The sequence below is a fragment of the Rhinolophus ferrumequinum genome, chromosome 10 (assembly GCF_004115265.2).
Source record: "Rhinolophus ferrumequinum isolate MPI-CBG mRhiFer1 chromosome 10, mRhiFer1_v1.p, whole genome shotgun sequence".
In the NCBI taxonomy this organism is placed as follows: Eukaryota; Metazoa; Chordata; class Mammalia; order Chiroptera; family Rhinolophidae; genus Rhinolophus; species Rhinolophus ferrumequinum.
The window spans coordinates 67,816-83,107 of NC_046293.1; the positions used below are offsets into that span (position 1 = coordinate 67,816).

General features: G+C 54.7%; 1 protein-coding gene across 1 annotated transcript; it reads right to left on the reverse strand.

Annotated features, from left to right (window-relative positions):
* Positions 1-2,750: 2,750 nt before the first annotated feature.
* Positions 2,751-10,553, reverse strand: ACR (acrosin). Its single transcript, XM_033116601.1, has 6 exons — positions 10,486-10,553; positions 9,471-9,677; positions 9,003-9,286; positions 6,317-6,462; positions 4,605-5,105; positions 2,751-2,921 (listed from the first exon to the last, which is right to left on the reverse strand). The coding sequence occupies exons 1-6, from the start codon at positions 10,551-10,553 to the stop codon at positions 2,751-2,753; spliced, it is 1,377 nt and encodes a 458-aa protein (XP_032972492.1).
* Positions 10,554-15,292: the final 4,739 nt, after the last annotated feature.

Consider the following 15,292-nt stretch of genomic DNA (forward strand, 5'->3'; position numbering starts at 1 on the left):
GAGACCTACATTATCACCTGTTTTGGATAAATGGATGAGATCTAAAGAGGAGTTTTGCTTTCACAAAAAATCTGTTACTATACCAACGTAGGTCTTTGTTAAAGCAAAGTGGTTTAATGCAATTTTTCAGAAAGCAGGGGATACTCCACTTTACACCATTTCGCTTTACGAAAGACTTCGTGGGAGTCCTCTACTATCAGATAGCGGGGAAAACCTGTGTATCGTTGATATTTTTGTGCTTGGTATAACTTTTAAACTTTAATTGTTTAAATGCAAAGTTGACCATTTTAACCATTTTTAAGTGTGCAATTCGGTGGCATTAAGAACATGCACAATGTCATGCTCCTATCACCATCAGTTGCAGAACTTTCTCATGACCCCAAAGAGAAACCCTAACCATTAGGCGATAGCTGCCCATCGTGCCCTCCCCTGGGCTCCAGTAACCTTGATTCTACACCTGTGTCCATGAAGTTCCCATTCGTGGTGTCTCCTATACTTGGAATCACACAACATTTGTCGTTTTGTGTCTGGCTTATTTCACTTAGTATTTTCAGGGATCATCTATGTTGTGGCCTGTGTCAGAACATCCTTCCTTTTTATGGCTGAATAACGACCCATTGCATCTCTACAACATTTTCTTTATCCATTATCTGTTGATGGACACATGGGTTGTTTCCACTTCTTGGCTGTTGTGAATCCTGCTGCTGTGAACATGAGTGTCCAAGTGTCTGGATCCCTGTTTTCATGTCTTTTTTTTAATGGTTCCTTCCAGCATTTGTTTTTAAAAACTCAGGTTGGAACAATGATGTTACAAAGTGCATTGAAAGTAACATTCTGGTCTCATTCTGCAGCTAGAAGAACTTAGCTCAGCAAATGGTTGGTTGCATGTGTTTGTGCAGCAGACTCATGAGTGCAGTGAACAGAGACGAGTTTGGGTGTCATTTGTCACTTAACTTGAACACATTTCGTTCCTCTTGAAGAATGTTGGTGAGATAGGACATTTGAGGGTTCTGTTATAGATCTGCTCTTACTTGGATGTAGTAACTTCAGAGGTTCTGAGAGCTCAGATATCTGGACTATCTTTACACAGGAAACAGACTTCCTACTCTTAAGCAGGTGGCTTCTGGAATCCACGCAGCAAAGGTATTAGCTGGAGTTGTATGGAGAGATTGTTCTGTGAACCGCCACTGTTGGTATTTCTTTTAGATGTTTTCCACTGATGTTCGTGATGCTTGAAAAATCCAAATTCTGATTGGATAGATTTAATTTTATGCCTGTTTCTGTCTACTTCCCTCTGTCCTTAGGTGCCCACCACATTTTGTTTCTGTCAAAAGTTACTGCCTTATTACCTCACTGATACGAAATCTTAACTGTATTCATTCAGAATGCTTTAAACTTATTTATAAACTACACTTGCTTGTGGGAAAAAACCCACAGAGGAAATATTATCACACACCTGTCAGTATAACTAAAGTTAGAAAGACTGACCATGCCAAGTGTTGGTGCGGAGCTGGAGGAGCTGGAACTCTCATACGCTGCTGGTGGGAATGGACAATGTGGCCACCACGTTGAAAACAGCATTTTGGAATTTGTTTTAGAGCGCTAAACATAGACCTGCCGTGTGATCCAGCCTTTCCACACGTGGGTACTTCACCAAGAGACACGAGAGCACACATCTACGCAAAGGCTCAGCTACGTGCTCAGATCATTGCCGATTCTTTACCAAGAACACTCCACAGGAAACCCCACTGAGGCCACCTGTTTCCACACATTAAAGATGAACTACCTCCATTTTTTTCCACTTCCATTTAAAAATTACTAAAATTGTGTTCATTGAGATGTTTGTTCCTTGCAAATATGAGATTTTACATACTGATGAAATCCCCATTAGAAGCTGCTCCTCTCTAAGTGTCATTGGTGCACGTCTTCCTGACACGCCCAAGGGCACTTTTAGCTGCCGTCAAACCAATTTTTGTCATTGCTCCTGGCATTAAGGCTCATTGTGAATTCTGTTACTGAAAACACGGACCACTTGCCTAACCATCCTCAAGGACACAGTGAGCATGTCTGTCGGGCCGGGACACCCTTCGGTTGGCTCTCTGCACAGCTTGTCATTTCTTCTCTGTCCCCCTCCCCATCTGTGTGTGCAGGAAAATCTGCTCCAGGGCCTGGGAGACATTTTCAAAGTTAAACAGTCTGCAGGCACTGCACTTACAACAGCTCCATTCATAGTTTTAACAATGAAAATTAGGTTGGCAAAGTTTGATGAGTTTGATATGAACCAGTGTGGGCCTGGAGGCGGGAAACTGGGCACACGGAGGGAAGGCCAGCCCTGAAGACTGATTGTTCCCTCCTAGGAAGGATACGCGAAATCCCTGCTGTGCGGCGTAACTCTGACACAGTGGGGCCACATGTGCTCGTATGAAAATATCTCTACATTTGCTGGAGGAGAAAGGAAGCCATGGCTTAGTGTGAACAGTGGAAAATAAGAAGGGGACTCCGTTATGTACAAGTGCATTCTCGTGTGTGGGACGTTCCCAGGAGGACAAGAAGCTCTTGCCTGGACTCTGCAGGCCGCCCCCAGTCTCCATCCTCTCCCATCAGAGTGTTCCTTGAACGTGGATGGGCCATGTCTCCCAGGAAGGTAACCCAAGTGTCAGCTACCGAGGGCTCCCTCAATGAGGGGAGGAGGTAAACGGAGGACAATGGGGGGGCAGTGGCCGGAGAACCCGTTCTGGACCCCGGAAGGCTCAGAGGAGAAGGGAGGAGGGCCCTTCAGGTGACAGGGAGCTGCTGGCGCTGCAGCCCCCCCACCACTTGTCCATGGTCCCTCCGTGGCCCCTGTGGGACGTGAGTGGCTGCCGATGCTGCTTCCGGTCTTCGCACCACCACGTGGCTCGGGTTTTGGCTTCTGTCTTGCTCTGTTGCCAGCACACTGAGTTTGGCTCAGTGTTTAGAGAGTGACTAGTGTCTGGCACCAGGTATGAAGATTATATTCCCAGGAGGGAGATTAAGAGACTGACTTTAGAAGAAGCAGCCCAAAGCCAACAAAACAATCATGTCAGTTCCAGTTTGAGTGGTGCTGGCTCTTAGCCAAGGCAGACAGAAGGTGGTTTTTTAATTTAAGCAAATGCTGCCACACTGCAGAGCTACGGGCCTCTGAGACCCATATGCAATATGTGGCCCAGGCATTTCCGGGGTTGTAAGTGGACGGTGTGCACTGAAGTGCCCCTTGCAGGTAAACTTCAGGTTGTCCAGCATCTCACCACCAGCCAGCTGCAAACAACAGCCCACACTCATGAGCACGAACAGAATGTCAGGCCTGCTCTGAACTGCATCCGCCCTCATCTGACCTCACACCGCCCTCGGCCACATGGCTGCTGAGGTCACCTGAGCAGCAGGTTTGCTCGAGCCAGGCAGACTGACCAGCCCCAAAAGCGCAGCCTCGGGACTGCCTCACCAGCCCGGCTTCCAGCCCCGTCTGGAGGAGGACCAGTCCCTCTGCTTTGTCCCCGGGGCTCCTGCCGTAGGCTCCTGAACCTTCTCTCTAGGACTGTCTTGCACTGGACACACAGACAGCTTGCTTAACACAGGAGAGTGGGTGCTGGCCACAGCGGCCCTGCCTGATCCCAGCGTCCTCTTTCTGGGGCCAACGTCCCCACCCACAGGAGCTAACCCAGCAGTAAAGTTTGACTTTCGCCTGACCACAGTGGGCCACTGACCTGAACCCATTAGGACTTTTTTCTCGGGAATTTGTAAATGGACATGAGCAATTCTGTTTGAGGGCAGACTCCCGACTTGGGGGTTGGGGGCAGCCATGGAGGCTGAGCGTCAGCGGCCACTGTACAAAAGCTTCAGACAAGGGTCACCTGCCAGCCCCTCCACTCGTGGTGTCCGCTGGTCCTTCCTGTCAGTTCTGTGATCCCTTTTTATCCTGATAATACATAAACTACCCTCCTCACTCAGCTCAAACTGGTTTCTGTTCCTTGCAAAGGAGGATCTTAAAATAAGTACTCCCAAAGCTCACTCGGGGGCGTCCTAAATGTACCCCCCATTGTTATTCCTGGAAAGCTTTGGCAAACACTAGTTTTTCTAATTTGCTTGAGTCTGAGAACTATTAGGGTTGGACCACAGACCAGTGACGAGCTTGAAGAGACAATGTTCAATCTACCTTCAGAGCCACAGCAGAGCCGTGTTTTGTGGGGGACATTCATTGTCCTGGGGAACACAGCCTTCCACACTCAATCCTCCTGTGGGTCCTTCCTTTCACAGCAGGCCCCCAGGACACATGGACCCACCGCAGCCGTCTCCAGGGCCCTCACCCATCGTCCTGTGCTGCACAGACACTGAGTGTGAAATAAAGACCATGCCTGGCTGATGTCCCAGTTTTAAAAATCAGGATTTAAAAAAACAAAACACAATTGACATGAATATACTGTCACTTCCACCCCCTGGAGGGTGAAGGAGGGAGGGTAGATTTGAGGTAGGTTTGGGTGGAGTGGGAGAAGGCAAGTAACAAGTCCAGGAAACATCTCTTTGTACGTATTTATTTATTTCATCTCTCTTCTGCCCTGAGGAGTGAAGGGTTCACGGGGTCTGCTGACCATGGGGTCAGATGAGGAGGGGGTGGTCGGTTCTGTGAGGTCTGTGGTCTCCATGTCATCATTGCCTCTTCTGTTGGAAAGGACCTGCCCCCTTAAGGCCTCTACCAGCTGCTCTAGTCGCTTGGCAAAGGAAGGCACTTGGGGAGGTTTAATGGAAGGTGGGGGTGCAGGCGGGGAGGGTGGTGGGGCTGGAGGCCGGGGTCGGGGTGCAGGTGGTCGGAGGGAAGGCCGCTGAGGGGGGCCTTGGAAGTACCAAGGAGGGTTAACAGAGGGGTGTTTAGCAGGTGCTGTGGGAGTCGGGGGGGCAGGAGTGCCCAGCTGAACGCTTTGCAAGGCATTGGACCCGATTTTGGAAGCGATCCAGTTCAAATAGGGCCAGGTAGAGGTGTAGACTCCAGGGCGCTTAGCGCGGGCACAGCCTACCCCCCAGCTGGTGACTCCCACGGTCACATAGGCATTTCCCCCGCTGTCTCTGCACATGAGAGGCCCGCCACTGTCCCCCTGTCCAGAAGAACATAGCAGTCACTCTCGGCCTGGGCCAGTGTCCCCTTGGCCAGAGGACACAGGAGTCACTGTCGGCCTGGGCCACTGTCCCCCTGCCCAGAGGACACAGGAGTCACTGTCGGCCTGGGCCACTGTCCCCCTGCCCAGAGGACACAGGAGTCACTGTCGGCCTGGGCCACTGTCCCCCTGCCCAGAGGACACAGGAGTCACTGTCGGCCTGGGCCACTGTCCCCCTGCCCAGAGGACACAGGAGTCACTGTCGGCCTGGGCCACTGTCCCCCTGCCCAGAGGACACAGGAGTCACTGTCGGCCTGGGCCACTGTCCCCCTGCCCAGAGGACACAGGAGTCACTGTCGGCCTGGGCCACTGTCCCCCTGCCCAGAGGACACAGGAGTCACTGTCGGCCTGGGCCACTGTCCCCCTGCCCAGAGGACACAGGAGTCACTGTCGGCCTGGGCCACTGTCCCCCTGCCCAGAGGACACAGGAGTCACTGTCGGCCTGGGCCACTGTCCCCCTGCCCAGAGGACACAGGAGTCACTGTCGGCCTGGGCCACTGTCCCCCTGCCCAGAGGACACAGGAGTCACTGTCGGCCTGGGCCACTGTCCCCCTGCCCAGAGGACACAGGAGTCACTGTCGGCCTGGGCCACTGTCCCCCTGCCCAGAGGACACAGGAGTCACTGTCGGCCTGGGCCACTGTCCCCCTGCCCAGAGGACACAGGAGTCACTGTCGGCCTGGGCCACTGTCCCCTGCCCAGAGGACACAGGAGTCACTGTCGGCAGTCATATGGTTTCCTGCTGCCATAAACGCAGGTGGTTGTGGTAAGTCTGAGGTGGGGCCGACAGTGAGTCAGGATGTGGAGGGTGTGAATGGTCGTGGGTCTCCTTGCAGTCAGGAGGGGAGACGAGCAAAACCGTGCCCATGCGTGTGGCTTTCTGTGTGCACAGCAGCGTGTGTATACAGTGGGTGTGAAGGTTTGCCTTCTGGGGAAGAGACGTACACACGGGCTTCAGGGGCTGGCGACGTGACCTCCGTGTTCGGGTGGGAGAAGGTTCTACATGCGGTGACGGTTCTGGTCGGGGTAGCTGGTGGGTGTCCCCTCCCTCCTCATCACGACTGCAGATACGGGACCAGGAAAAGGGCAGCCCCAGAGGTGTGGAGCAGAGGGATGAGAGAAAAGGTGCGCAGCAGGGGGCCTGGGCAGTTACCTGGCAGGTGTCGACCTTGCCTTCGGGGTACCCCGCACACACGTTGGTGGAGCGAATGCGGCCGCTGTACCACTGCGTAGAGTTGCACAGGTCCAGGTCAATGAGCTCCACGCGGGCTTCCTGCAGCACAGGCGACGTCCTGTAGTCTACAGCCGGGTGATCAGGTCAGGGGTCACCGCTCACGCCTGGGGAGCCCTGCCTCCTCCCGCCACGGACCCCGTGTCCTTTCGCGCTGCATCCTAGCCCCAGACCCATGAGTCAGCGGCCCCAGCCTGTCCTGTGTACCCGAGGAAATGACACCTGCCGCGTGGGGGTTGGGGTGCAGGGGTGCTGAGTGTGGGAGGACCAGGAGACGCACGAGGGTGAGGGACTGAGGGCATGGGGGATAGGTGGGTCACGGAGCTCATCGGTGACAGGTGCCATTACAGCGGGCTGTGCTGTCACTCCCTAGTGCCACAGCCACCATCTAACTGACTCCTCGAAGCAACCTCACCACTTAGTACTGTCACTCCCTTTCGTCCCATCGGGAGGGTGGGGCACCACGTGCGCAAGGTCACAGTAGGGACAGGGTGTGGCTTGGCCTCGGACCCAGGTTTTCCTCTCTAGACTCCAGTCCAGGGCACACCTTTCAGGTCTCGCACTCTGACTCTAAATCACACTCCCTGCTTGTGTCCCCTGTGAGGACTCTGCTCACTGTGGACAGGGTCCCGGGTTGGGCTGGCAAGTCCCGCCCCCACAGGCATCCTATCTGCTCTGTCACACACTGTGTCAGGAGCCTGTGCTGTGGCTTGAGCCGTCAGCCTCACATCTGGCTTAGACAGAGCCCTGAAGCCCATCAGCTGTCCCCTCTTGGTCAGTTAGCTGGTCCCACAGACAGAAGGGTCTGGCCAGCCGCGGCTGCTCTGGCCCCCCAAGTGGGTGGGTGTGACGCTGTCTGCGGTACAGATGGGGGCTGACAGGTCAGACCTGGTGGGGGGAGGGTCTGGAACCGGATACATACGCCAAACGGGAAGACAGGACCACATGAACCCCAGGGGGTAGGGCTGGGCACTAAGCGGGCATTTGGTAAATGGCTGCTGACTGCGTGTTTGCGTGGCTTTAGGTGCCCGACCCCGTCAGCCCCTCCTGTCCCTGCCACCCAAGCAGTGAGGTGTGCTCATGCACTGCCCTTGCAGTAGGAGTGACGCTGGAATCTGAAAAGAAGCCTGGGTTGTTAGCCATTAAGGTCCTTTCAGATCTGGGGCAGAGCCTACAGTCTTGAGAGCCATGGTTTCATGGTTAAGAACCAGGAGTCCTGAAACAGAGAAGGGTTTTCTCATTCCCAACATCTGGGTTTTAAATAACAAATGCTGAAGAAATCTGCAGGAGCTCTAAAGTCCATGGAAAAAGGGGACCTCCTACCCTAGACCACTTGTCCGGCCCCAGAGCACGTGCGTTCCGGGAGGAGGCAGGAAAGGAAAGTCTCAAACGTATCAGCAATTTGGAGCCTGGAGGTTACTTTAAGACATGGCCTTGGGGGTGTGGGAAGTGTTTAACAAGAAATGATAGAAATCGCACTAAGTTTAGAGATTCTAGAACATTAGAGGTCTTGCAAGGTGTCCACGACGTAGCTGGGAGCCTACACTCCTCCTGAGCAAAAATGGGAGTCGTCTAGGCAGGAACCCTGACATCAGCCTCCCAGGGACTGCAAGGGCCCCCAAAAGCTGGGGGCCGTGGTGGGGCGGGTGGGCAGAGCAGGGCAAGCTGGTGGGGTCAGGGAGGACTGAACCGTGGGATGGGAGGAGTTTAGCACTGGGTCTAGAGGCCACCGCAGTCACAGACATCCACAGCTGGTGACCCTGCCAGCAGCTCAGATCAACCTCTGCGAGAAGGGCAGCCCCAGGGAAGAATCCTGAAATTACTGGGTTTTGTTTACCAAAAAAGACTGAGCTTTAATCTCAGCTGACTGAACTGCCTTGAACTAGGAAGCCTGTTTTCCCTTATCAAGGAACAGACAAGACCGAGAGCTAAGTTAATTTCGAGCATGTCTTCACATCCATTATGTGACTCGGTGAAAATTCACGTGACCGCAGTGGAAGGCTAAGAGGACAGGTCACACACAGAGGACACTCCAACTTGGTCTTGCCACACTGGCAACCCCTTGGTGTCAACTGCTGACCGCAGAAAGCCATGCCCACCACCTGCCCCTCTGCCAGCCTAGAGGAACCTCAAAGCAATTCCACTGGGTGGCATGGGTGGGGGCAGCAGGGCTGGCCTCTGGGACCTCAGAGCCTGGAGACCATGTGATCTGGCCCTTCCACTCACATGGGGAAACTGAGGCCCAAAGAAGGGCAGGACTGGCCTAGAGCCACAGAACATCATCCGAGTGATGTGTCTCCTTTTCCAGAACGTGGCTCCAGGCCCCCAGTACAGACATGGCCTTGACTCCATTGTAAACATGCCAAGGTTGTCTGTACCTGCTGTTCAGCCTTCCCGTAGATGACCACACTGGTCACCAGGCGTGGCCTTGGTCAGGGCGCTCTCGCACTGTTTGTCCAGCTGCAAGAGGGGTAGTGACAGGACCTACCTACTCATAGACTATGCTGGGCCTGAGACGCCCGCGGCCAGGCATCAACATCCTGCCCTTGCAACTCAGAGTCCACAGGGAGTGGCCAGCAATGCCTCCTGGAGCCCCTCCCATACTCACCGTTCTCTTTTAAGAATCCCCAGCCGGCCACCCAGCAGGTCTGGGGGACCCTGGGTGGGCCTGCCCTGAACTGGGGCAGACATCCGGGTCCTGTGACGTGCCCACAGACAACGGGGGGTGTGATCTTCATGAGCGCGATGTCATTGGCCTCTGACCCGGGGGAGTATCGCTCATGAATGATGATTTTCTCAACATATCTCTCCTGTGCAGGCGGTTTCACTGGCTTGTTGCTCCCGTACTCAACTTCCCTTGCCCCGAAAACCAGTCTCCAATCGTACACTTTCCTGTAGGCACCGAGGCCAGCTGGTCATTCTCCCGGGGTAGGGGGCTGCACCTAACCCCCGGTGCCCGTGACCCTCGGAGCCTGCCCGGGTGAGGTCTGGGCCAGCTGCTCACAGTCTGGGCGCCACACGGCCCCTGGAGAAGACACCCGTCTGCAGACCGCCCTCCGGGCGGCCCCACACATACTTTTTGTTCCTGAAGCAGTGGGCAGCGGTCAGCAGCCAATGGGCGTTCAGCAGGGTGCCCCCGCAGGCGTGGTACCTCCGTTTGTTGTGATAGGTGAACACCTGGAGGCTGACCATCCAGGGCCAGGCCCCATGGGCTGCAGCCTGGCCACCCACAATGCGCATGGTCCCCTGTGGGCTCTGCCTGAACCGGATCCCACAGGGGCCACTGAGGAGAGAGCAGGACACAGTCAGACCCAAACAGGCTCAGCCGGGAGCAGCAGGGACATGGGCTGGTAACGTGGGGCTCTGAGAAGGCGAGGGAGCCCGGAGTGTGCAGGGGGCTGAGACAAGGCAGGAAGCCGTAGGCTACGGGAGAAGGTCACCGGTGAGGGGACGCGATTTCCTGGGTCTTCTGGGTGTGGAGAAAGCGGGGCCCTGGAAGTGTGGGACATCCCTGGGCAAAGAGGGGGGCTAAAAGTGGGAGTGGCGAGTGTCATGGCCTGAGGTCTTCAGAACCAACCTTGGCATTGCAGGGTTGGGGTGGACAGTGACAGGAGAGCCAGTAGCTGCAGAAGATACAGGGCCCCCAGGTATGGGGACTGCACTGAGGGCCGTGGGGGGCTACAGGTGGAATAAAGATCCTAGAGTACAGCTGACAACGCCCTGGGGCCTTTGGGGTTGGCCACACGTTGAGGCATCTCATGTCTGTGGGAGGACAGAGACTTCTAAGAATTCAGATTTGTTGTTTAAGAGGCAGTGAGCTCGGCCACTGTACCCATGGGCTGTGGGAGCCCTGGGAGCTGAGGGGTTTGTCTCAGGAGGAAGCCATGGACAGCTGGGGCCCTGGGGCTCTGGGCTGAGGATGCCAGGAGCAGGGGGGGTCTGAGTTGGGGATGTGGGTCACAGGAGCCATGAGACCTGGGGGACTGCTAAGGCCCAAGCATGGCCGCCTCTGGCCCTGGATAGAGGTAGTCTGGGTGGAGGCTGTTATTCAGAAGACACCCTCCTCCCACCAAAGTGTCCCTGACACTTACTCACACATGGTGTTATCTTTGGCGACCACAGACACTGTCAAGACCAGCAGAACGGCAGTTGGCAGCATCTCGACCGTACTCCCACCCAGCCTGGCCTGGAAGCCCAGTGACCTCACAAAGCTCCATGGCCTCCTGACCAATCAGCAGGGCAGCCCCCACCCCCACTGCCAGCAGGCAGGCCAGACGATGACTTCCTGGCTTCATGCAAAGGCTCCCCTGGGGGTGGGGGCTCATATGCAGCCCCCTCCCTCTTTCCCAAGACTCTGCCACGATCAGCATTCCCAGTTGCTCCTCTGAGGTCTGTGCAAGTGTAGGGTCTGCCACCATGCAAGCTGTAACTGTGGTTCCCGTTCCAACTCATGGAGTGAAGGGCAGCTCGGTGCCTCTGTGACAAGGTGGTGCAGGGTGCCAGCAGTAAAAGGGACCGTACTCAGATCCTGAATACCATGTGGTGTTGGCAAGTGGGTGCTAGTAGCACACACCTCAAAGAGCCATTTGGAATGTCCCGAATTTAGGACTTCAAAGGCCACCTTCCTTGGTCCAGTGCTGAGGGTCACAGGTCTCATGTTTTCTACCTGAATGTGTCCAGCTCTCCTTTTTGGGAGCAAGGTGTTGTCCTTCTGAATGTTAAGAGACAGTATGTCACCTACCAGAGTGTGACAAGTGCTCACTGCACATACCTGAGTGTTAAAAACCTTCACCTCCCTTCAAGCATGGGAGGCGGACACACCTCTCCCTGCATGAAGGGCAGTCCTGCCTCCTCTATCTGAGTGTAAGGTCTCAACTAGCTTGTGTGAGTGTCACAAGGTTGCACCCCAAGTACACGACGGTCACAGGCCCCACCTCTCCTGAGTGTCAGGACATGTCCTCATCCGGGGTGTGGAGTGTTTTCAGACTGTCAGCTCGTCTTGAGTCCTCCACCTGAGTACAGTCTCTGACTGAATGTCATACATACATTCTCATCTCGTAACTTTCAGGACGTCACATCCCCTTCAACGGAATAGCCACTAGGTCTTGAGGATCAGGGAGCTGGCGTCTTCTCTCCCTGAGCATAAGGACGTCTCTTTTCTTCCATGTCAGGGCTGAAGGGCTCATCTCCACCCCCGGAGTGGCACTGTCACATCTTCCCTACCCGAGAACAAGGAGGTCTCATATCCTCTACCTGCATGTCAAGTGGTTACATCTCACCTACGTGAGCGCTCTGAGGGTTCATCTGCCTCCTCACCCCAGGAAGTCTCCTGTCCCCTACTTGAGGGTAGTCTCATCTCCCTACCTGAATGTGAGGAGCTTGTATCTTCTACCCCTGAATACCACGGTCTCCTCCAAGCTGTATGTGTGCGAAGTTCTCCCCTCCTGAGAGTCCGAAGGTTTTCCCTCCCCTTCCTGAGTGACTTGAGGTCTCATCTCTCCTACCTGAGGTTCATGAAATCTCCTATCTCCTATCTGAGTGTAAGGAGGTCTTCTATGCCCTACCCTAGACTCACAATGTGTTATCTCCTCCACCTGGTGTCAGGAGATCACGTCTCTTCTGATCACTTCTGGTGGTTCCAGCTCTTCTAAGTGACCGAGGGGTCTCTTCTAAGTGACCGAGGGGTCTCATGTCCCCCACTAGTGTAAGCCTGTCTCATCTCCCTGACTGGAGTGTCACAAAGTCTTGTGACACCGAGTGTCAGGCATTTCCACTCTTGTCTCCAATCGTCAGGACATCTCATTTTCTCTGGAGAAGAATCCAGAGGCCTCCTCTCACATACCTGACTGCCGAGAAGCGATCGTTTTCTTGACCCGAGCAACCCCAGATCTACTCTCCTTGCAGGTCAGATGGTCTCATCTGTCCTATTTCTGCGCCAGAACATCTCATCTCTGTTCGCCAGCGAGTGACAAGGCCTCACCCCCAGCGTGTGGCAGGATGGTTTAGTGCCCTTCCTTGAGTTTTGACATGCATTATTTTCTTTTCTGCCAAGCAAGAGGATTTATTTCCCTAGATGAATTGCAATCAGGTCTTGATAATACCAACTATTGAGTGTCACAGATTTTCGTCTCTGCTGCCCACATGGCAGGAGGTCTTCATCCCTTCCAAGTGTAAGGCTTTGGGGCTGACTAATGGGACCTCTTTCTTCCCATACCAGGGTGTCATGGGGATGGGGATGGGCCTTCTCCTCGAGTTTCAGGAGGCTTTTTTCCCCTGTACCACTGTCCAAGCGCGCTCTCTTGCTCCCTCTCTCCCTCTCACCTTCATATCACTCAGTCTCCCCTGCTCTAACCGAGGGTCCGGCTTCACCAACCTGAGTATCAACAAGCTGCAGTTCGCCTGCCTCACCTGCTTTAACTGAGTGTTGGGTTGTGCCTGATCAAGTAACCAAAAAAGACTCGGCAAATATAGCTCAAGGAATGGCAATAAGCATTCAGGCAGTGGTATTACAGTTTTGCCTATTACAGAAAGGCTGATTTCTACAGGATTTTGATGGCCTACAGGATTTTGTAGGTGTTTCTACAGGATTTTGATGGCCAGATAATTGATATGGTGTTTAGATCCATGAGAATCATTTAACAGAATAATGTAAACATTTATTTGAAATGTTAGTATGTACAATTTTCTTACAATCACAACTTTGCAAATATTTAAACATATGATGAAAATGTTGGCTATGAACCTCAAAATGTAAATCAGTACCTACTTTTTCAAAACATTTATGGTTATGCAAAAATAAAGTTAGAAGGCCCAGCATCTAGATTCTAGAATACGATGGTTGGACTCTGCAAAGTAGCCCCCAATTCTGATTCTAGAAGACGCTGCCCCCGGCCACAATAATGGATGGAGATTGGCACGTGGCCCACTCAGCTTAACTTTGTCATCAAACCTAATGGAAGCAGCAAACATCTCCACACTGTTCCAAGAGTGAGGGCAGGAGACAGAAAGGAAAGTCAGGACTCCCAAGCCAGAGGCTGGGGTCCCAGTTGGCTCAGCCGGTGGGGCGCCCACCCCGCACATGCCCCTCCAGCTGCCACCGTCCTTTCTCACCCTGGTCCCTAACCCCTTCTGGTTCCCACCTGTCCCTATGTCGCCTCTCCCATTGCTGTCACTGCCACCCCACCCCACTCTCTAGCATGGCCCTCTGCGGAGCCAGGTCTGTGCAAGGGCCCCACCCTGAGTTGTCTACTAGTCCTTGGGATGACGTGGGGAGGGAGAGGGCAGCCTCTGCTCCAGGTTGCTCAGTGTTGGAGAGTTGCTTAGGGCCTCTGAGAGGGTAAAGCTGGAGCATTCTGAGGTCGTGAAGACACCAGAGGGGCAAGGGACGTCTAGCCCTGAGTGACAACGGCTCTGCCTGAGGCATCTGTGGGCTGCAGCTCAGGGGGTCCTGAACTTGCAGCTGTGTTTGCTCTGCCATTTCTCCATGTCCTCTCACAAGTTTCTCCAGTCCAGACCTTGAGGGTTCCGACTTGTCTCAAGAGGCACGGGGGTGGCTTCTGACCTGTGCGAATTTCGTCTCCCCCCCCCCCCCGCAACAAACTCCCCTGGGAGCCAGAATGGGCCATGCCATCTCCATGGTGGGTGAGCCACCAGGCTTGTGCTTCCCTTTCTGCATGTGGTCCAAGTCCCAGAGACCCAGGGCTCCATGTGCAGCTCACAGGGACACCAAGCCATCTAATGCCACAGTGCTCGGGCCCAGAGAAAGTCAGGGTCCCACCTCTGTCCCCTGCTCGGACCCTCCCAAGGCCCCACTCCTTGACTTCCTTCATAGTCACTTCTGTATGACCCGTTTCTAGCTTGACAATGAAATGTTGAAAATTTGAAACTGCAGGGCTTTCTAGACAGACTGGGAAGCTCTCGAGGTCCCACTGCCAAGCGGTCACTGTCCCAGCTTCACAAGGGCCTTTGCCGCTTCCTACCAGGCCATCCAGACCTCCAGGTGCTCCCTCAAAGCGCCCATGCCTCTCCACCTCCTCTGGATGAAGCCACCTGAGTCCACCCTCTCCTCCCCACTGACCCTTCCCACTCCCTCTGGGATCTGCAGGCCATCCTGGGTGTCGCCCACTGGCCTCAGCCCTGGCCCTGTGACAACCTGAGTCAAGGTCTGCATTCCTCACTGTGTCCCACTCTCACCACCTCCTGACCCAGTGTGGCCAAGCTCTGCCTCCCCTGCCTCTCTGAAATCCCTCAGGGGACTGGCGCGCGACTCATCTGACATCACACACCTCCAGCCTCAGGCCCTCTGTCGGCCCTGGGCCCAGCCATCTCTACCCTGTCACACGTCCATCTGGGTCTCCTTTGCCCACCCAGAGGGCAAGTGTCCACCCTCTCACCTCACTGTTCATCCTCCTTCCACTCACCGAGGCACCTCTGCCCTTCCTGGGGGCTGGCCAACCACCACCAGAGGCCACACAGGACTTGCCACATCACTGGCCAGTGGCAGCTGGCTGCCTACGTGACGGTCAGCTCAAGGAGAAGAAGTAAGGTGTGAACATGGGCGGCAGCCCTCGGGTCAGCACGACTGGGACAGGCATGAGAGGCTCAAAGACAGGAGCAGCAGAATTTAGAAACAAGTGGGCACTGGGAGGAAATAAGGACAGTGGAGGAAATAAGTCAGAGGACGACCGGACTTCTGGCGAGTGAGCTGGGCACATGGCGGAGGCCCAGCAGGACTCGGGGCCAAGGAGACGCCAGGCGCGTGGGCACGGAGCTCAGGAAAGAGACCGCATCACACAGGGGTCTGCGTCGCCAGTGCATGGGGCCGAATGCTTCAGTCAAGGCGGAGGGTTGTGACCTGGCAGAGGGACAGCAGAGTTTGGGCTCCCGTGTCTCCTCAAG